The 22,423-nt window shown below is 37.3% G+C and overlaps 1 protein-coding gene across 10 annotated transcripts in view; it reads left to right on the top strand.

Moving 5' to 3' along the window:
- Positions 1-21,161, top strand: part of kcnn1a (potassium intermediate/small conductance calcium-activated channel, subfamily N, member 1a) — a 43,266-nt gene extending 22,105 nt beyond the window's left edge. For 4 of the 10 annotated variants that reach the window (XM_048163352.1, XM_048163351.1, XM_048163350.1 and 1 more), the window contains 8 exons: positions 2,929-3,024; positions 5,568-5,986; positions 13,965-14,106; positions 14,229-14,339; positions 14,525-14,652; positions 15,232-15,240; positions 16,462-16,531; positions 18,097-21,161. In XM_048163352.1, the coding sequence (XP_048019309.1) occupies positions 2,929-3,024; positions 5,568-5,986; positions 13,965-14,106; positions 14,229-14,339; positions 14,525-14,652; positions 15,232-15,240; positions 16,462-16,531; positions 18,097-18,381 (1,260 nt within the window). In that variant the 3' untranslated portion in view covers positions 18,382-21,161. Of the gene's footprint in view, positions 1-2,928; positions 3,025-5,567; positions 5,987-13,964; positions 14,107-14,228; positions 14,340-14,524; positions 14,653-15,144; positions 15,890-16,072; positions 16,532-18,096 lie in introns of those variants that run through there. The other 6 variants (XR_007180826.1, XR_007180827.1, XM_048163346.1 and 3 more) reach the window with 6 other exon arrangements.
- The last annotated feature ends 1,262 nt before the right edge of the window (positions 21,162-22,423 follow it).

Raw genomic sequence — 22,423 nt, 5'->3', positions numbered from 1 at the left:
CAGTAAGTGAAATTAGCATACTGTCTTAGCAACAGATGGTATTTACACTTAGTGAAAATAGTGATATATTCAATTTACAGTAAGTGAAATTAGCATACTGTCTTAGCAACAGATGGTATTTACACTTAGTGAAAATAGTGATATATTCTATTTACAGTAAGTGAAATTAGCAGCATACTGTCTTAGCAATAGATGGTATTTACACTTAGTGAAAATAGTGATATATTCTATTTACAGTAAGTGAAATTAGCAGCATACTGTCTTAGCAATAGATGGTATTTACACTTAGTGAAAATAGTGATATATTCTATTTACAGTAAGTGAAATTAGCAGCATATTGTCTTAGCAATAGATGGTATTTACACTTAGTGAAAATAGCTATATATTCTATTTACAGTAAGTGAAATTAGCAGCATATTGTCTTAGCAACAGATGGTATTTACACTTAGCGAAAATAGTGATGTATTCTATTTACACTATATGACAGTAGCAGTTTTTTTGCAATAAGTGCAAATAGTTGTTAGATGCTATAGTGGCAGATACTATTTGCACCTCAGTGTTGTTGTACATTAACAGGATGCAGTAATAACATAGAATGTAAAAGACTACATAAATTATTAAATGGTTGCTGCTTTAATGGGACAATAAAGCCCTCCCCACCTACCCCTACCCAATAAATTCTTTATTATTAAACTTTTGTTGGAACACTTTATTTCCACTTTTCAAATATTTTCTTCATTCTTAAAGAAAATAAATGATCTGATATGTGATGGGAAAAGGGAGAAGAGCAAGTTCGACAAAATGTGGATTCAAACTCGGCAAAAGCTACTTCTACGCACCATACTTCCTACACCACTGCAGACGTTGAGTGGCTTGTGTCTTTTTTAATTTTGTGTGGTCCAACCAGACCAGGCCTTTGCCAACAAGACAGGCTATTTACACTTAGTGCAAACAGACACTCTGTTGTTGGAAACCACAGTAAAATTCTGGGACTAAAAATCTAATTTAAACCTAAAAATAAATAGAAATTTTATGATCTAGACCCGGGGTGGCTATTGTCAGTCCTGGAGAGCCACAGTCCTGCAGAGTTCAGCTCCAACTCTAATCAAACACACCTAAACACGCTAATCATGGTCTGAAGGGTTGCTAGAAAGCTACAGGCAGGTGAGTTTTTATCAGGATTGGAGCTAAACTCTGCAGGACTGAAGCTTTCCAGGACCAACGTTCGCCAGCCCTGATCTAGACAAATCTAAAATAAACAAATTATATAATATAAAATAAGTAATTTCCTGCACTATTTATTCATATGTTCATATATGTTCAAATATATATTCATATATTTGTGAAATTGATTAACTTGAGTGCTGCTGTCTGAAAAAGCAAAAAGGAAAAACAAAAAGACATTGATCATTTTTCAATTTAAATTTTCATGCAAATTATTATGCTGACAATATAATTTTTAATAAAGAAATCTTAATATTAAAATGTAAAATAGTAAAATTTTCACTAGTGGTCTTAGTCTTTTGGAGCCCACTATTCCTCATGTCATCCACATAACCTTTGGCATATATAGCGACCATAGAACACACAGACATCACATTAATATTTGTCCCCTAAACCGCATTGATCTACTCTGGGATGTAGCTCTTCTCACCTCCTTACTGTTTTGTAGTCTTTTTCACAAGCAGTACGGAGGGCTATGCAGAGCTGAAATGCTTTAAACTTTGAGGTAGGCCTGTGTTACAGACAACTCCCAAAGCAATTCTTAATGCAGGGTCCACAAAATGAGGTGTTTGGTACTGTGACCACTCAGTTCCCTTGAGATGTGGATTTTGTAATGGTTGTGCTATTTCTAGCCCTGTGGGAGAGAACTGCTACACCGCTACTGTCACATTCAGCTGAATTAACCGTATTATCACATGTCTTGATCTTGCATGAAAAATAGAAAAAAAGAAAAGTGAGGAACAATGGCATGTGAATGTCAGCAGGAAAACAAGGCACTCTAGATGTGTTTGTTAGGAATCTGACCTTTGAAAAAAACCTTCCGGTGACCAACAGGTGCAATAATTAGTTTACTATGTAATTTGTCACACGGGAAATTTATAACAATTTCAGACCTAATTTTTTCATAGATGGACCACTGGGACCTGGGGTTAAATTAGAAGGGGTAAGGGAGAAGGGAGTCTAATTTCACTGTTAAAATTGAATCTTTTAATTGCTTTTCTGTGGTTATATAAATTATGCACACTTTCCTCATTTTCTCATACTGGCAGAACATAAAATTTTGATTTGTGAATCTTTGCATACAGCTGGTTTCTTTCAAAAAAATCAAATCACTTTTGTTTGTGACAGAGGAATAGTTTTACACCTACCATAACAAAAAAAAGTAAGCTAATTTATGGACTGAACTTCATTACCTTACCATTTATTATCAGTCTCTATGATCTGTAATCCTCATTCTGTTGTACAACACTAGCATTTCAACTAACAAGTCCCTCACTCCCACCAACACATTTGAGCTGAGATGACAGGACAGTGCCGAAAAACATGTTCAAGTATTCACATGATCATCAAATACACCCACGTGCATAGCGTGATTGTGCATGTACTGTATGTCATAGGGAGTTTATGCAGAGAGTAAACCTACTATCAAACTTAATCAGATGTTTTGGTACTCAAATGCATGAGGTTCATTTGTTGCCATGGGGAATATTATGGAATATGATTCTTTTTTTCTTGACACAGTGGGGATTAACTCCTCCAGGGTGAAGCAATGCAGTGTATTGTGACGCAGATGGTTTAGACAGCGTCTATTAATCCATAAATGTTTCATTTAGTAAGCATGATTTTATAACTTTAGCATAAGCTGCAAGACTGTGTGGTTATGTATGTTCATACTAATGGTGTGTTTTGTTTCTCTTGCTGCAGGAATCTTCATATTCATTTGCACTGAAATGCCTTATCAGCCTTTCCACTGTTATTTTGCTTGGTCTTATAATAATGTACCACGCTCGGGAAATACAGGTTAGTTTTTGAGTATCAAGAATAAAAAGCTGATTGTCTTGTATTTGAATGATCTGTTAATTATAATTTTAAGGGAAAATGTGTCATTTTTGCGCAGAATTCAAACACATTTTCAAGCAGGTTTCTCCCCCCATCTGCCATTGGCTGGCCATATAGATAGTCCCGCCCCCAATTCATGATATTGGTTGAGCCAGTTGTGCTGGGTATTTCAGCATGGCTACATTTTGTTATTACTGTTATGGGATTATTTCTTTGCTAATTTTTGTTAATTTTTAATAGTTTTTTTTTTATTTTTTTATATATGTCTATATATATTTTTATTCATTTTTATTTCAGTTTTACTTTTAGTTATTTTAGTACATCAAGTTTAGTACAAACTAAATGAAAATGAGAAATTTTGGCAACTAGCTGAAATAAAACAAGTTTAATGTTTTATATTATTTTATTTCAGTTAAAGGGATAGTTCACCCCAAAATAAAAATTATTCCAAGATTTACTCACCCTCAAACCATCCTAGGTGTTTATGACTTTCTTCTTTCAGACGAACACAATCGGAGTTACATTAAAAAAATATTCTGGCTCTTCCAAGGTTTATAATGGGAGTGAATAGTAACCGATATTTTGAAGCCCAAAAAAGCACATCCATCCATCATAAAAGTAATCCTTCTAATTCAATCTTCTAAAGAAATCCTTCTAATTAGAAGGATTACTTTTATGATGGATGGATGTGCTTTTTTGGGCTTCAAAATATCAGTTACTATTCACTCCCATTATAAAGCTTGGAAGAGCCAGAATATTTTTTAAAGGTGCCATCGAACGTTTTTTTACAAGATGTAATATAAGTCTAAGGTGTCCCCTGAATGTGTCTGTGAAGTTGCAGCTCAAAATACCCCATAGATTTTTTTAAATTAATTTTTTTAACTACCTATTTTGAGGCATAATTATAAATGCGCCGATTCAGGCTGCGGCCCCTTTAATTGCTCGCGCTCTCCGCCCCTTCCCGAGCTCTCGACTATATCATTGCATAAACAAAGTTCACACAGCTAATATAACCCTCAAAATGGATCTTTACAAAGTGTTCGTCATGCAGCATGTGTAATCACGTAAGTATGGTATTTATTTTGATGTTTACATTTGATTCTGAATGAGTTTGATGGTGCTCCGTGGCTAACGGCTAATGCTACACTGTTGGAGAGATTTATAAAGAATGAAGTTGTGTTTATGCATTATACAGACTGCAAGTGTTTAATAATGAAAATAGCGACGGCTCTTGTCTCCGTGAATACAGTAACTTTAACCACATTTAACAGTACATTAGCAACATGCTAACGAAACATTTAGAAAGACAATTTACAAATATCACTAAAAATATCATGTTATCATGGATCATGTCAGTTATTATTGCTCCATCTGCCATTTTTCGCTGTTGTCCTTGCTTGCTTACCTAGTCTGATGATTCAGCTGTGCACAGATCCAGACGTTAATACTGGCTGCCCTTGTGCAATGCCTCAATCATGGGCTGGCATATGCAAATATTGGGGGCGTACATATTAATGAGCCCGACTGTTACATAACAATCTGTGTTATGTTGAGATTCGCCTGTTCTTCTGAGGTCTTTTAAACGAGTGAGATTTATATAAGGAGGAGGAAACAATGGAGTTTGAAACTCAATGTATGTCATTTCCATGTACTGAACTCTTGTTATTCAACTATGCCGAGATAAATTCAATTTTCAATTCGATGGCACCTTTAATATAACTCCGATTGTGTTTGACTGAAAGAAGAAAGTCATATACACCTAGGATGGCTTGAGGGTGAGTAAATTATTGGATAATTTTCACTTTTGGGAGAACTACCCCTTTTGGCCCGGTTTCACAGACAGGGCTTAAGCTAAGCCAGGATTAGGCCTTAGTTCAATTAGGGCATTTAAGTAATTTTATAAATGTGTCTTAGAAAAAAATATTACTGATGTGCATCTTGAGACAAAACAGTTGCACTGACATATTTTGAGATATCTCAGAGCAAGTTTCTTTCAGTTGAAACAGTTCAAACATGCATTTTAGTCTAGGACTAGCTTAAGCCTTGTCTGTGAAACTGGGGGTTAATGTATATTTTATCTGAAGTAACAGATTTTATATGGTTTTAGTGTTAGTTAACAGTAATAATAACCCTGGCCTTGTCAAGAGTTTATGGGCTGAACAAGGTTTTGCATTTAGTAAGCAATGCAAATTAAAATTGGCAAAATGAAATAGTCTGACACAACTCAAAAGTCTTAATCCATCATGTTGCCTGTATTTTTTTACAATTTCTTATTACACTTCTTGTTCTTATTAACACTTCTTGAATCAATCAACCTGCAATTTATAGTTGTCTCTGCATACTAAGTTCGAAAACAAGAAGTGTTATACCGTTGAAAAAATGACACACTTCATCTTTAAGTCATCGCCTGACATTGCATCCACTTATATGTGTTTTTCAGAGGAACTCTGAGTTCCTCTTAACTTCTCTGCTAATACACCCTGTTCTTCACCTACTCTCTGCAGCTGTTCATGGTGGACAATGGGGCGGATGACTGGAGGATAGCCATGACATATGAGCGCATCTTCTTTATTGTCCTGGAGCTGCTGGTGTGTGCCATTCACCCGATACCAGGCCAGTATGTGTTCACGTGGACGGCCCGGCTGGCTTTCACCTACGTGCCCTCTGTGGCCGACGCTGACGTAGACATCATTCTTTCGATCCCCATGTTCCTCCGCCTCTACCTGATTGGCCGGGTCATGCTCCTTCATAGCAAGCTCTTCACCGACGCATCCTCACGCAGTATAGGCGCCCTCAACAAGATCAACTTCAACACACGCTTCGTCATGAAGACCCTCATGACCATCTGCCCGGGCACCGTGCTGCTGGTCTTCAGCATCTCCTCCTGGATCATCGCGGCCTGGACCGTTCGGGTCTGTGAGAGGTATGGCACCACAGCGACTGTGATCCCGAGCTACACAGCTATACCCCTCCCCTCCACTCGTTCTCGCTCTCTTTTTCTGTCTCTCGCTCTTGTTCTCTCTGCATCTCCCACTCACTCATTCCCTCCAGGAGCATCTCCAACAGCCTCACGCTGCCTGTATGAAGAGCTTTTCTCCCATCAGCTCTGCGATTGCACCACAAATCCCAGTCCATGTTTTGTAAGCTGTTTTAGCAATTGTTAAATAATTCATGACTGCCTAATTGTTTGTTTGCGGAATGATTTGTTTTGGTAATTTTGAGGAGCCCCGAGGATACCCACTTCAAAAACTGCATCATCATGATCTCATCCCATGAGGAAGTGTAGATTTCGACATATTAAGGCACATTAGGAAACGGACATACAGTCTTGTTGGGCTAAAGCAGCACTTTGATGAATGGGTTAGATTCAAAAGACAATGATCATTAACTGTTTTATCTGTACTGTGTCTTTGCCATTCCTGCCTGCGTTACCTGCTTCTCCTCAGCTTTACCTCTCCAACACATGCCTTATACCAGAATTAATTTAACCACAATTAACATATCTGCATAAGTAGGGCTGTGCAGAAACTTCTTTAAGCCCCATTCACACTGCCAGCAACTCGCAACGACAAACCAACCGTAAGTTATTCGTTTTCAGTTAGAGCTGCTTTTTCAGTTCGAGTTGCTAATCTCCAGCGATAAGTTGAGAAATGTTCATTCTATGCAAATGAGATGAGGTGATGCAATGTGGTGACAACCAATAGGAGTACAGCGGAAATGCACTTGATTCATCTCCTGTGAGATACCGTAGTCGAGTATAGGGAAGATGTTTATGTTCCTGTGAGTGATTTCACTGATCTATATGATCTGTATCTGCCCACGTGCAGCAATACAAAAACTGAGCCAGAACTTGATGTCATTTTAAGTGAGTTTGATTCGTAGATTCAAAGATAATAGTTCGTCTTGTTCATTGTATGACGCATTTATGCACTGCTGCAAATAATATACAAACGTTTCCCCTTGAAGCAAGAAAACTGACATTTTTAAAGGATATACATTTAATTTGTGATCAGATGTTCAAAAGTTATAACCAGTTACACAGCCCACAGATTATGTGATGGTGAATATTTGCGGCAAACTGCTGTCAGTGTGAACGAGGCACTAGAAATTAAGTATGCTTATATAATAGGGCTGGGTAAAAAGTATTTATTTTCAGATTAATTGTGATCTTCATTTGAACAATCATGATATTGGTTTTAAAAGGGTTAGTTTACCCAAAAAATGAAAGTTCTGTCATGTATTACTCACCCTCATGTCGTTTCGTTTCACACCCGTAAGACTTTCGTTCATCTTCGGAGCACAAATTAAGATATTTTTGATGAAATCTGAGAGGCATATGACTCGTCCATAGACAGCAATTTATCCACCACTTTCTAGGTCCAGAAAGGTACTAAAGACATCGTTAAAAAAGTCAACGTGACTGCAGTGGTTCAACCTTAATGTTATGAAGCGACGAGAATACTATAAAAATAACAACTTTATTAACAATATCTTCTCTTCTGTGTCATTTTCATACACAGTTTACATTCTACGTCAGAACGGCGGCTCAGTATTGGCAGAGGCTGTTCACGTGAGCAGTACGACGCATGCATGAGATGCTGACGCAGGAGCCGGCCAATACTGAGCCGGCGTTCTGACAAAGAACCTGGAAGCGCTGAATATAAACAGTTCGAGAATGACACAGAAGAGAAGATATTGTTGAATAAATTCATTATTTTTGTTTTGTTTTTGCACACAAAAAGTATTCTCGTCACTTCATAATATTAAGTTTGAACCACTGCAGTCACGTCGACTTTTTGATTTCATCAAAAATATCTTCATTTGTGTCCCAAAGATGAACAAATGACTATGGGCATAGAACAGCATGAAGGTGAGTAATAAATGACAGAATTTTCATTTTTGGGTGAACTAACCCTTTAAAACCCCTTGATAGGTCTTTTACTCTAAGCCCCAACAAAGGAAGTAATATTTTACCAGTAAGTAGTAAAAATAATATGTTAAAAAGGTGGTGTGCCGCTAGTTGGACTAGTTGGTGTAGTTCAATTCACACACAAATGACTCTTTTAAATCAATTATTTTGAGTGAATCAAAAACATACAGTGAATTTCCTTCATATATTAGCGAAACAGAAATTATAATTGACGTATCCCCAAATGAATCACGACTGAATGAAAAAGAATCAAAACTGTAATCCCAACTAAATTACTTGTCAATCAAAATTGATCTGAATTGAGAAATATGTATTGACACCCAGCCCTAATAGCCCTGATAAAAACAGCTGTTCCATCTAAGGCAAAGAAATGCTTTGCAAAATAAAAGAGATGACAAGAAGAGGTGTCAGTAACTCTCATCTCTGTGGCAGAAAGATGGTTCACTCCGAAAGGTGGTTCACGAAAGGATCAGTCTCTGGTTATGTTTCACTTTGTGGCTTTATAAGAGACTGAACAGGCAATAATGAAGAGTTTGGAGTGGTAAACGAGGTGAAGGTTTTGATGTTACACCTTACCACTACCCAGCACTCTGCACCCCAGTCTCATCGGCTGCAATGCACGACACGATGCTGCCCACACTCTGGTTTTTACTTGCGTGAGTAATTTGCGTTGCGTGTGCGTGTCTGTATGAACGTATGGGAGGTTTCGAGTGCGTGTGTGTGACTATAATTCACTGTTGTACTTTCTATTTCCCCTCTATGCTGCTCCATAGGGATGCCATGTGAGTCCTCGTTCTCTAGCCGTGGAAAACCTATCATTGTTCATTGAGCTGGTGCCACTGCTGCTCTAAGAGGGGGGAGGGGGTGGGATTCAGCAGCTCTGACCGAAAAATAAAAACTCCAATAGATTAACATATTGATTAAAAACAAAGGACAAAAAACATGTGTGAATGTGGCACCATCCGCAAAAGAGGAGTTTGTTGATAGCAAATGCACTAATGGTTTCGAAAGCTATGATTTGCGCAGCACTGTGAATCAAGCGTCTCTTTCTAAAGTGCTCAGGAGTAGGAGGGAGGGAGGAGGAGGGAGTTTGTGTTAAAATGGAGCAGCTCCTTCAAATCACCTTTACAAACAGGCCTGAGGGCAACTCTTTTTTTCTAGATTATTCCTTCAGCAGCTGTTATTGAACTGTAATACGCCTCAACACAAAAGAGAGCTTCAGCAATACCTGTGAAACAAACCTTTGAATTTTACCTGATACATGTGCTTTTCTTTGCATCTTTGTAGTGTCCAAATGTAGCTTGCTATAACGGTCAGATCAAATGTTTGATCAAATCTCACATTTTGTTAGCTTAAACTTAAACCATTACCAAGCAGTTGAACAACACTGGGCTGCTTATCGATGACGAATTGAGCACAAAAAAGGTGAGATGTTGCTGTCCATTCTAGCACAGTCTCCTCAGAGACAAGCGAAAGCAAGATTTTAGACTGCTAGACTACTGGGTTCCCACTTCTGGTAAACTATGAAACAGCATGGTAGTCTTCATGTTTACTGCTCTGTCGTCATTCAAAAGAGGCGCTCGTTTCTCCCAAGTGCTGCTAAATTGGGCCTTTTACTGCACTTTTTTCTTTTCTCTAAGCACACTGGCCAGCCCAAAGGGCAGAACGGTGTGAGACTGGACGAGCACGGAGTCCGTCTGGAATGGGAGGGATGGGAAAATGAAGGAAGGGCTGGGACATTGGAGGAACATTGCTGCTATTTGCAACGTTGGCTTATCATTCACACTTGAATTCATGCACCTCCTGTTCATCGCTTCACATCTCTTGGTCCTGTTTCCGCCCCCTTCCTGCCCACTTTTCCCTGAATATTTTGCATGACTCAGGCAGTTTCCTACTCTTAGGCCCTTTCCCCAAATGTATGTACAATTCCATGCATCATTCCATCTTTATCTCCTTCCCAAACAATAATGTTTTCATGTAGCCTAAAGTACAATAGCAGAAAAGCATGATATGCTTAGATAGGAATAGAGCATTTGAGAAAGTGCATTATAGTACATTACCTTCCATTTTGTCAAGATGCTCCACAATATCTCCATGTATGCTGTCTTTAGTGCACACAGTTACTGGAGTGTTGGTTTAAGGATGGAAATCAGAAGATGAATAAACACCAGCTCACTGACAGCATATGTTTAGTTAACGCTAGAAGGACTGTTTCTACAAAACGTGTCCTGATGACTGTTTTACTTGTGCCTAAAGCATCTTCTATCTTCCTGTCTGAACCTTGTCTGGCTTTATTGTCACACTGAGACCTGTAACTTGCAGTGTGAGCGGACAATGAAGTGAACTATGTAGGGGGATTGGGGGTTAAAATATGGGATTATATATGGTGGGCATTGCCACTGTGTGACACTTAATTAACATTAGGGATGCACAGTCGATACCATATCGGTTATCAACCGATGTTAGTGCTTTTTTAAATTTATTTGTATCTGTCTATATTGAATATTTATTCATGCATACTCATTTAAAGCTGCAGTCCGTAACTTTTATTGGTTAAAAATGATCCAAAATCAGTTTTTGAGCAAGTACATAACCAGCCAGTGTTCAAAGCTATCTCCTTACCTTAGCCCGATTTACAATGGTAAGCTTGTAATAATGTTTTATAATTTGGGTGGTTCTGGTGGGTTTTCGCGGGAAATTCAAGCTTGTTTCCATTCGTCTTTGCGTCATTGCGTCACGTCTATTTACATAAAGAAGGAGTCATTTATAGCCTTTTCTCACAGCAGCTGCAATAATTAAACTTATCATTTTGATGGCGGATTGTATGGTATGACAAATTAACGTTAGAGATTAGACTTTACAGAAATTGAAATCTACAGTTTGCTAATACATACTAAATACACAGTCATGCAAAGCTGATGTTGTTAATATTAACAATTTGAGAACAAAGTATAACAATAATAATAATTTGCATGGTTTGACATGATCCAAGCACGATTTATTGGTCAGAACAAAAGTTACTTACTTCAGATGACATTTTCCGGTGAAAATTCCTACTTTGGTCATACTTCAAGACTACAATCTGTGATTCTGAAGTACAGTCTCCATGACCGGCGCGACGACCAACAGCAAACATTAGATTCATCCGCACTGAGGAGCCATGCCAAGGCACAACCCACGTAAAAATGATAATTCCGCAAAAAACTGCAATTGCAGGTTCCAAACAGAGACGGCGACAAAGAGGCAAAACTTACGGACTGCAGCTTTAACCTATTTTTACTTTTTAGATTTTACACAATATATCAGTGCCATATTGGTTATCAACTGATGTTGGTACTTTTTATTTTTTAATATATTTGTATAAGGTTATATTGAATATTTAATTGTGCATACTCATTTCCCCTACTTTTATTTATATAGATTTTGCACAATATATTGTTATCATATCGGTTGTCACCCGATGTTAGTGTTTTTTTGTTTGTGTGTGTTTTTTTTTATTTTATTTGATTTGGGCTATATTGAATATTACATTACTCATTTCCCCTCTTTTTATTACTAGATTTCCATCATTTAATGCTTACTTAAAGTTTCTTTAAAATCAATAATTATTAACAATTTAATTACACTGTTAAATATAATGTTTAGCACATTTTAAATTGAATATCCATTTTTCATGCTGTGCATTTTAATGGTGTGATGCCAAAATTAACCTGTAGCATTTAAAACAACTTACAGAATTTTATTTTTGTCCATTTATTAATTGTCCATAACACGAAAAGAATTATTGGCTTATCAGTATTGGTGCATCCCTAGTTAAGATAGGTGAATACGTTTAAATGGCTTTATATTTGCTCCATCATTGCATCCTTTACCATGCTATCAGGGTATGAGTCATTGAAGGTATGGGATTGCTGGGTTCTGTGAATTTTGCTACTGTATGGGTTTTTATGTGAAATTGGGATATGATGAGGGTATTTGGGGAAACACTTCTTTTCAGATAGACTTCTTGATCTAAGTTGAAGGTGGTGCCAGCTCTTCTCCATTTTATGCCAGTATTGCATACAGTATATTGAGAGCTTTAGAAGGCCAGTATGTAGTTTTTTGCTTTTGATTACCAGCATTGAGGGAAATGTTAATGCACTTCTTCACTTTTAAAACAAAGGCAAGCTAATGATGAAGACAGTGTGCATAGTCATGATCAGACCTGCACTGCATATTCATGTTCATGTGTGCAAACACACAGACCTCACAGAATACGACCTGTTCCCAAAATTGTGCCATGTGAAATATTAGCATCTAATGGGCTTCTAAGAGCAAATATATAGTTGAGATAATTGTAGAATGCAAGTCTGATGTAAAAGAGGGTCTTTACCAGAGCTCTTTGAGAGTAAAATCTGGTATGCTGTGGACTTCTTCTACCTCTGAGATCTGACACCAGCTTCAAAAAAGATCATTGAAAATGACTAAACCTATATGAGAATGGTTTGTGCCACCACTGTGCGTTGTTTTACAATAGTTACGTAGCACATGGGCAAATATACTAATTTCTGTGAATAATCCCTCACTAGAACAAATTTTTAATAACTTGCATATACTGTGATCAACTTGCATATACTGTGTTTGATTATAGGGTTTGTATCTTTGCTCTCAATATACTGGCTTATTCAGCATGCAGGATGTGGATTTCTTCTTTAAAATGCCTGCATGGTAACTATGCTTTTCGCATGTAATAATGGGGCTCTACATTGAACAATAAAAAAACAATTACAAAGCTCCTGCTCTTAGAGCATGACCACAGAGTTGAATTGTGCTATAGACAGGCGCAACTGATGGCGGCATGACCTTTCTTGTGTTTTGAGTATGCGGTCTTAGAGGGGATGTTGAGGAACATTTTTTTAATGTAATAAATGTGTTTCATTAGATACTGAATTAACATTGTGGGTCATTTGCGTTCTGTCCGGCTACTCAATATGACTGTTGAAGAGCCTGGGCCTTGTTCTGTTATTCCTCATCAAAAGTGTTCCCATTGTATTAAATGCAGATAAATGTCTTCTGACCTGTGCTTAGCTCCTCCTTGACAGGCTGCTGAAAAGGTCAACCTCCTGCAGAAATGTGGATGAGCTGCTAGCAATAGTCTAGTCTGGGGACAATAAGTTAGGTCATGTGAATTTGAGGATTCTCTGAGGATTTTTAAAGGTTTCTTTAGCTGATCTGCATCTTCCTTCCACGGACTTGTAGTCGAGCATTGCTGATATGCAAAGTGATAAGTGACATAGGATTTATTTGACCACTTGTGCTGGTTGTTTAATTTCCTATTGAAAATAATAATTTGTGTTTTAAAGGAATTTCGGTAGCACTTTATTTTACAGTCATATTCAAGGTACTTATTATAGTTATTACAATAACAACTAGGTCACCCTGAAACTACCCCTAAACCTTAACCCATGTAGTTACCTTATATTAACCAGTACTTTCTTAGGTAAGTACATGTAAGTGCATATACTGTAAAATAAAGTGCAACGGGAATTTTTAAACTTCCTACAAGTTTAATCACTTTTGAATTTTATTATTATTATTTATTCATTCATTTATTATTGTTTTCACTTTATAGATAATGCAGCAGCACATTGAGCATTTTGTTTTGAGTCTGGGAAGGTATAGAATGTTGTATGGTCAAAAACATTACCATTTAAATATTTCAAATAATATGTAGATGTTGTCCGGTATTTATTGCTTTTGATACTTTTCCTATCAGTTTGTTATCAGTTTTTTTTTGTTTGTTTATTGGGAGAAAAAAAAAAATCATCAAAGACCTAAAATTAACCAAATTCTACATATATCTTACATATATTCCACCAGAAATGTTTGAAATCATTTTGTCAGTTGGGCAAAATGTTCATAATCAAACTTAAAGCCTTGTTTTCCACAGCCTGATCAAGGTTCTTTGCCTATTCTGTTCTTACTATTCTAGGTATCATGACAAACAGGAAGTCACTAGTAACTTTCTTGGAGCTATGTGGCTAATTTCCATAACTTTCCTATCAATTGGCTATGGAGATATGGTCCCTCATACATACTGTGGAAAAGGGGTCTGTCTTCTCACAGGAATCATGGTATGTCTTTAAAAACGGAATTCAATTTAAGTTTGCATTTGTGAAATTAACTTTTTTTTGTCTTATTTTGAGTGTTAATATTCATGTTGAAAACAGATACTATTCACTATCTCTTCCTGTAGGGAGCTGGTTGCACTGCACTTGTAGTTGCGGTGGTAGCCAGAAAGTTAGAACTGACAAAAGCTGAGAAACACGTCCACAATTTCATGATGGACACCCAACTTTGTAAACGAGTAAGTGATTAGAGTATTATAAGAAAGTATCTTATATGAAAGTAATATGTGTTTGTAATTTTAACCAATCCTGATGTTATTTTAAACTTTCCCTCAGTGCGAACAATTTAGTTTCTCTGGAAAATGCATAATAGTTTATTTTCATGTATTGTAATTCTGTGTTAATTTTCATGCTTTTCTCCCAGGTAAAGAATACAGCTGCCAATGTACTCAGGGAAACATGGCTCATCTACAAACACACAAAATTAGTGAAGAAGATAGATCATGCCAAAGTGCGCAAACATCAGCGCAAGTTCTTGCAGGCCATTCACCAGTAAGCAAAATGTTTCTACACTTCAGATTTTTTGCAGGCTATTTATTGATAATAATAATTAATTGTCCCTTGAACAATCAGTAACGTTTCTTATCAAATCATAAGAGTTTGATTAAAAGATAAAATGTGGCAATTTTGTGGATATTACATTTATAATGGATATTTAAAAACATATGTATGTATTGTTTGTTTTCCCTAATTCGAGAAACTACTGTTTCATGTTTTGAACGTTTTGGTTTTGTGTCTTTTTTTTTTGTGTGTATATTTTCTAAAGTCACGTTGAATTAGAAGTGGCAGGTATTTGATAATCCAGTTCCCAAAATCACTGATGCTCATATTACATCATAAGTTATTGTCAATTAAGTGTCAAAGACATTAGGATTGATTTCTGAACCTTCTCAGGAGAATAAGTCAGCATGTTATTCTTTGTAATGTGATGACTGTCCTTCTCCCCTCTCCTTCCCCAAACCCTTACCTTGTGGTTATGGTTAGTGCAGTGTAATGGCTCACATGTTGTGTATATGTTGTGGTTTCTAAACTTGAACTGTGTTTTGTCTTCGTTCTGCTCTATCACTGCAGAGCTCAGAAGTAAGTTTTGTCCTCTGTGTTTTTCTCCCCACATCCTCCCTGTCTCTGTTTCATATGCATGGAGTCGGAAGCTGAATGCTGATTTTGGTTACCTATATTGCTTCTCTCCATTCTAAGTCTAGAATGAAAAAGATGCAACATTACTTAATGCTGTATGGTTTTATGTAACCTTCTGAAGGAGAAGCATCTTTGGAACTGTTGATTTGTTCATTTGCACCGAATCCATTATTCAAAAGCGTAAATCTCTGTATTAACTTGCATTGATAGCCCCACCTCGTGTGTCCAGAGGAAAACTAAGCTCAGTATGTGGGACAGGATGTTCAGGACATTCATAAACAGCACCTTTAAATTTAATTGACTTTCATTAAATAGTCTTGCAATTAACCTCTATAGACTGTGTCTATAGATAAAGCATGGTTTCGGTTGATGCCGTGTTCCCTTCCACCACAGGCACTAACTTAAGCTAAAGACATTTAGGGTCATCCAGGGCTTTGATGCAAGATGATATGGAGTTTTTGCATTAGAAAGAATGCTGACCATGTCCTGCATCTCCAGATTTTTATTTTTGGATACTCCAAAATAAATCCATTAAGCTTGAAAAAAAAAAAAAAAAAAAGCTAACATTTTTCAAAGCTTGGCATTTAGCTAACGAATGACAAATCGGAGCGGAAGACTCGCATTCTTATAATTACGACACTTAACAGGCAGGATATTAAGGCAGCCTTTCTTACAATGTCTCCTCATGGTCAGAGTCATCCCTGTACTCTTTCATAGTTGCTATGGCACAAATAAAAAAAAATTCATTAACACATTCTTTTAAAATTTTGTTCAGAACCAAGCCCACAGCAAGCAATGCCATTCTCACAAGCATTTTCAGCGGTGTCACATATACCTCTACCTCAGCTGTTTGCCACTTCCTTTGACCTCATCCACAAACGAGGCTCTCGGATGGCTTTTTTTGTGAATGGTTGACGCGTGCCTGCAGGGGCAAAAGGAGATGTGTCATGTTTGAACGTTAAGTTAAGAGTTTTCTCTTCTTTACATTTCATAGATTGGGTTTGCATGACTGGTATGGCAAACAGGACTGTGAATGCTTGCATGCAGGCCACTCTCTCTCTATCCCTCATCCTTATCAAGTCTTCCTGACAGGAATCTGTTACTCTTCCCTAACGTCCCCCTCCTCCCAACCCCCCATCCCTCCATAACCCTGCCTCCTCCCAGGCTCCGCAGTGTGAAAATGGAGCAGAGGAAACTCAATGACCAGGCCAACACTCTGGTGGACTTGGCGAAGGTACGTTAAAGGCTTCATACTGTGCATGTAACAAAATCAAATTAAAGGCACAGTATGTAATATTTCACCGCGAGAGGTCTCCTATTCAAAACAAAGGTGTAGCTTGATAACGCTGAGATTAAATGCGGAATCTTCACCTTGCAGTCGTTAGAAAATAATCCAACGGGGCTCGGACAGAAATTATGTTCATGGATGAGATTATTAACGTCACTGAAGTATGAAGCAAAGCAGGGCCGAGTGTTGTGCGAGCTGGAGCGATTGCTAATGAGAGACCAGCGTGACAGAGCTGCGGAACTATTATTATGCCTCTTTTTCTGGTCAAGCGTATGTTGGGTAACACAGCACTCTTTATCATATTACATACATTTGAGTATGTTGATGTTATAACGTTACTCTGTGCGTTTGCTCGACGGCTGCTATGAGACACTTGTTGTGCGCTGCAGTAAGCTAGATCGATATTAGATTATCATATTAATAAATGCGGACTGGCTTGTGTTGCTAAATGGCATGCAATTAATTTTAAAACATATTACATGATGGAGAAAATGCTGTATTACTGTTAGCAACTTGACAAAATAGTGTTTTTCACTGAGGCATGAAAAATCTCACGGAAAATCAAGAATTCAAAACAAGACTAACAGTGTTGAGCTTTATATAACAATGATTAGTTTTCTGTATATAAATGTATCCAAAGAGTTCTTCCCTTGTCCAATAAAACTTATATTAAATTGTCTTTGGTGTTTCTATGGTTTCTACAAAATAAAACCAAAAATCAAGGGTAACGCAGCTATGCATTGATAGGCGACACACAAACACGGTGTTTTAGTTTAATAGTATATTTCATTTTTTATTTTTGTTTCAGTATTTTAAAGCTACCAACATGTTTTATAATATGTTTTTAAAAATGAAACTAAAGGTAATGAAATTTTATTTAGTTAGATTTGGAGTCAGTTTATCCCATTTATATTAATGTAAATGGTTATGCTAGTCAATCAGCTAGTGCAGCATCAAACCAGCATACACCAGCCTTGAAAATAACTTTTTTATAATAGCTGAATTATAAAAAATACCCCCCTCAAAGTTTACATATACTTGATTCTTAATACCGTGTCATTACCTGGATGAATCACCATCCAGGATTTTTTTTTTCTTTTTCATAGTTGTTCGTGAGTGCCGTGTTTGTCCTGCTCACTGAAATCCTCCAGCTCCTGCACATGCTTTGCTTTTCCAGTGTCTTATGCATATTTGAACCCTTTCCAACAGTGGTTGTATGAATTTTTAGATCAATCTTTTTACACCGAGGACAGTTGAGAGACTCAAACTCAACTATTGCAAAAGATGCAAACACTCACTGATGCTCAAGGAGGCAGCAAGATTCATTAAGGTCTGGGGGGGTGAAAACTTTTTGAACACGCTGATCTGGGTAAATAGTACCTGTTTTTGGTATCTGGGAAAGTTTCTTCTAAAGGATTGTACTAAAGTAAAAAAAAATATATGTATGATGTATAAATGGATGGATTGATTGATTCCATTCGATCTCACTCTTTCTCTGTACTCCCTTCTAGACACAGAATGTGATGTACGACCTGGTGTCAGAGCTGCAGGAACGCAGCGAGGAGCTGGACAAGCGTATTGGCACGCTGGAGGACAAACTGGACGCAGTCACCGGCAGCCTGCAGGCTCTGCCCTGTCTGATCTCCCAAGCCATAACTCAGCAGCAGCAGGACCTCCTGGATGGCTTCGTGCACCGCTTCCGCCCCGCTTCGCTGGGCTCAGAACGCTCCTGGACCCCCTCCAGACGGCGGCGCTCCCCTTCCACTGCCCCGCACACTTCCTCCGACAGCGGCTAACGCCGACCTGGACCTCCTCGCCGCTTCCAAAGGTCTCAGACTTAATCACGTAAGATGATCAAGCCGAGATTGAGGACTCGTATTAATAAGTAGAGAAGAATTATCAACAATAGTAGATATATGGTTTATGTTTAGCCATTGTATGGCTGTTCAAGTTAGCTTTTTTGTAAAGCCCTCATATATTTACAAGACTGAGTTCAGGAAGCTGGAGTGAGTCCAGGAAACTGGTCCTTCAAACTGCGACATCATGGGGTCCACAGGAAGGTGATCCAGCGTAGACCACAAAGGAGCGCCGCACCCACGTAGAAGAGATTCACTGGTCCTATAAGACATCTGTGCCAGGATGAGCACCGAGAGCGCTTCTGGGTGCTTTGCGATCACTTCAGCGTTCAGCTGGAGACGGAGGAGCACATGACCTTACTACTGAGTAGAATAATGCAGGAATGCCAACCTTAAGGATTCAGTTCCCTTGCTCCTTTAAGGGAAATTGGGTGCAACTAACCTTTTTTAGTTACATATTGGCATGTTATTTTTTTCAGTGCCTGAATGTATAGATTGTGGAGGGTTGTCCATTTACAAATTTTGGAGCGAGTTTTTGTACAATGTTAACACAAGCATTGCATTCCTTTTTCAGATACATTCCTCTTGAAGACATTTTACTCGTCTGTCTTAACAAATACCATTAACTCTGTCGCAGTCTTCTCTTATTTTCCAAAGCCTTTCAATACTTCCATCAATTAGGAAAGGAAGGAAAGACAGAAAGGAAGGGAGGAGGAAAAGAGAAATTGAAGGAAGGAAGGATAAAAGGGAAAGAATTAAAGGAAGGAATCAAAGGAGTTGTTTCTACTCAAGCTGGTAACACTTTCATTTTAACGAAATCTGAGCTTCCAGAAGTCTTCACATTACCGAGAGGCTGCGTTTTTGAATTTGAAATGACAGCACTGAGTGCTAAATGCTGTGGTAGGCACAAATGTATGACAGGACTGAGATTTAAACCTTGCATGTTTCAGTGCAAATGTGACGAATGGATTATGGATGGTTTTTCAAGTGTGTGTGCGTGTGTGTGTGTGTGTGTGTTCTTTTTTTGTTTTATTTCATTTATTTTTTACACAGAGATTCCTTTTTAAAACGTTGGATAGTATTTTTAGAGTTGCAAATATAGCGGTGCAGTAATGTGGTAATGTTTGTTTAATGCATTCCTTGTTCTACCTAAATGAATTTCTCGACCAAGCGATTGATGAATGAGTAAAAAATAGGATTACCACTAAACGAATCTTTCTATAATTATGAAGAGATCTTCTCTGAGAGAATACATCTGATGAAGCAAAAAGAGATGCTTATGGAAGACATTATTGTGGCTCACATTTGCACTTTTCAAAATATACCGTTAAGGCAGCTTAGATTAAAAATCTGTCTCTCCTGTTCACAAGTATTTTACTGACATCTATGGTTTTAAATAATCACATAACCTTAAAGCAAATGACAATGTTATGTGTTTGATGATGTAATTGCCACAGATTAGAACCAATGGTAAATGACTGCAAAGCATTTCATTGCAACTTGCTTTAGAAAAGATTTATTTTTTAGGTAGTTTAACTTAGTTTTTCAACATCAGAGACATTATTTTAGCTATTTAATTCTGAGAATGTTTTTTGGAGAAACCTAGATAAGATCAGGCAAAAACGGGGAATTAATTATTTGTGCTTGATTTAATATCTATAAATTATTCGATTTTTGTTATTCTGCAAGACATTAGATTCTTAACCAAAGTCTATACCCTTTTATACAGCCTATGATCACATGGAAATTAATTTACATGCTCACTCAAAGACACATTTCATGTGAGATTGAAGCCAAATTCCCACCAAAATACTTTTAATAATGCATGTTTGCTTTTTCTGATTTGCTTGTAAAACATTTGTTTATTAAATGAGAAAAAGATTTACATGATTTACCATTCGGAGATTTCATCACAGTTCCTATCCAGCTTGTTTCAGTCTTGTCAATACTGTGTTTAGGTCTTATGTATTTCCAGCCCTCTGTTCTTCTGTACAAACGATGCCTAAAATTAGCAACTTTGCCAAACAATAATGACTACATTTAAACTGAAAACTTGGATGAAGGGAAAAATGGATGGAGAATTCTCACAGCTTTTATTGTTGATATATACTTGACACTTCTAGCACATTTTGATAAAACAAAGATAAAAGATAAGCTGAGAAAGCTAAGTAACATTGATGTAGACAAAAATAGAGGAACAGACTGCTTTACTGTTTAAGCCGCTGTTGATGACCAAAATCAAGTGCAATTTAGATCCTGATTAAAATCAAAAATAATTTGATGATTGCATGGTTTTTAACAACATGACCATGACCCTTGTTCATGCCTTTCTCTCTCTTTCACTGTCAACACAGTCTAAATGTTGTAATGTGCCAATTATGAAGTAAGACTCAGATGCCTTCTGATGTCAAACTCCATACACGAGTAGATGGGACACCAAATCATTAGAACGTATTTTATTGGACTACATGATTTTATTTTCTTTCTTTTTTTTTTCTTCCTAATTGCCTTTCTTTGTGAAATACCTGTGAATGATTAAATACAGAAAGAAGACTTGCATTTTGTATCCTCCCAGGTTGACTGTACATAAAGGCATGGGTTATCATGGTCTCGTATGTTGAGATCCTCTTATTTTGTTTACATAGAGATAGCCCAAGAAGCTACATTGTGGACAAAATCTGCCCATGTTTCAGATAATAAACATCAAAATCTTGAGAATACATTGTGGCACTGTGATATTGGATGAGCATGTTCGAAAACATGAAAGAGCCTACCAGAGCCGCCTTCTGTGGATAATAAGTGATATTAAAGTACTTCCAGTACAATTATTTTTAAGTAACGTGTGAACGTCTTGTCTTAGCAATTAAGTCAATATGCAATGCATCGTCCCTCATAAAAATAAATATATATTCTTGATGTGTTTGATGTGCTGTTGAAGGAGGCAGACCTAGATCCTGAAGTGTGAGAATGGTGCAGAGGGACATCTTTGAGGCAATCCCAGAAGAGAGAAGAAAATGGGCCACATCAAGTTGGTAATGACAGCATGTGAGAGTAAGACATATGCCCATTAACAGTGGAGCGGACCTCATAAACATTTAATTGAAGAGGAATGAAGATAAACCACAGGCAGCTATCTTGGGACAAAAAAACGTCCCTTAGGCCATTTTCCAAGGTGAATTCGGACACATATCGTAGATTGACAACCGTTGCAATTCATCACAGATTTATGTAATTATAGCTGAATACCATTTTTAAAGTGGTCTGGTCATTTGTGTTTCCTCAGATCACCACACTTGCAGAACCCTCTGGAGAACCTCTAGGCCCTCTTTCAAAAAGGGCAGGTGTCCATTAGTTCCAACAAGAAGTTGAAAGACTCCTCCAGTAACCCAATTAAAAGCTTTGAGACACTTGTAATATGTACTGCTCATTAAGCACATATGACATTTAAGTGACCTTAAGGTTGTATAGGTTCTCCACGGGATTTCACCAGTGTGGCAATCTGAGGAACCCAAATGGAGTATTTTAATTTTTCAATGAATTTTTTAATTAACATTTGAACTAGGCTACTTAAAATTTCAATGACATTTTACCATATTAATTTGGAATATTCATTTCAAACATAAAAAAAAACGTCATAATGTTTGAATATTAATCTAATGAGTATTTATCTTCTATTGGGTCTTCATCTAAATTGTTTGAGGTTAAAATTACCAGAGAAAGAAACATCTGAAAGTATTGAATTAGCCTATGTGTCAGTCCTCTTTTTATTTATCTTACTGTTCACAGGCCTCATGATCTCTTCTGCTAAAAGACAAATTAGCTGCTGATGAAGCACTCTACTTTGACAATTGAGTGATTGTACAACCCTTAACATGTATTTACATTCAGTTACTTTGTAGTAACCAAATGCAAAACAACATCCACAAAAAAAAAAAATGAACTGGCTGCTTCTAAGTTTACATGGAAAATCTGTATAACGGTG

The sequence above is a fragment of the Megalobrama amblycephala genome, linkage group LG17 (assembly GCF_018812025.1).
Source record: "Megalobrama amblycephala isolate DHTTF-2021 linkage group LG17, ASM1881202v1, whole genome shotgun sequence".
Classification (NCBI taxonomy): Eukaryota; Metazoa; Chordata; class Actinopteri; order Cypriniformes; family Xenocyprididae; genus Megalobrama; species Megalobrama amblycephala.
Note: the sequence above shows the minus strand (reverse complement) of the source record. Positions and strands in the feature narration are given on the sequence as shown.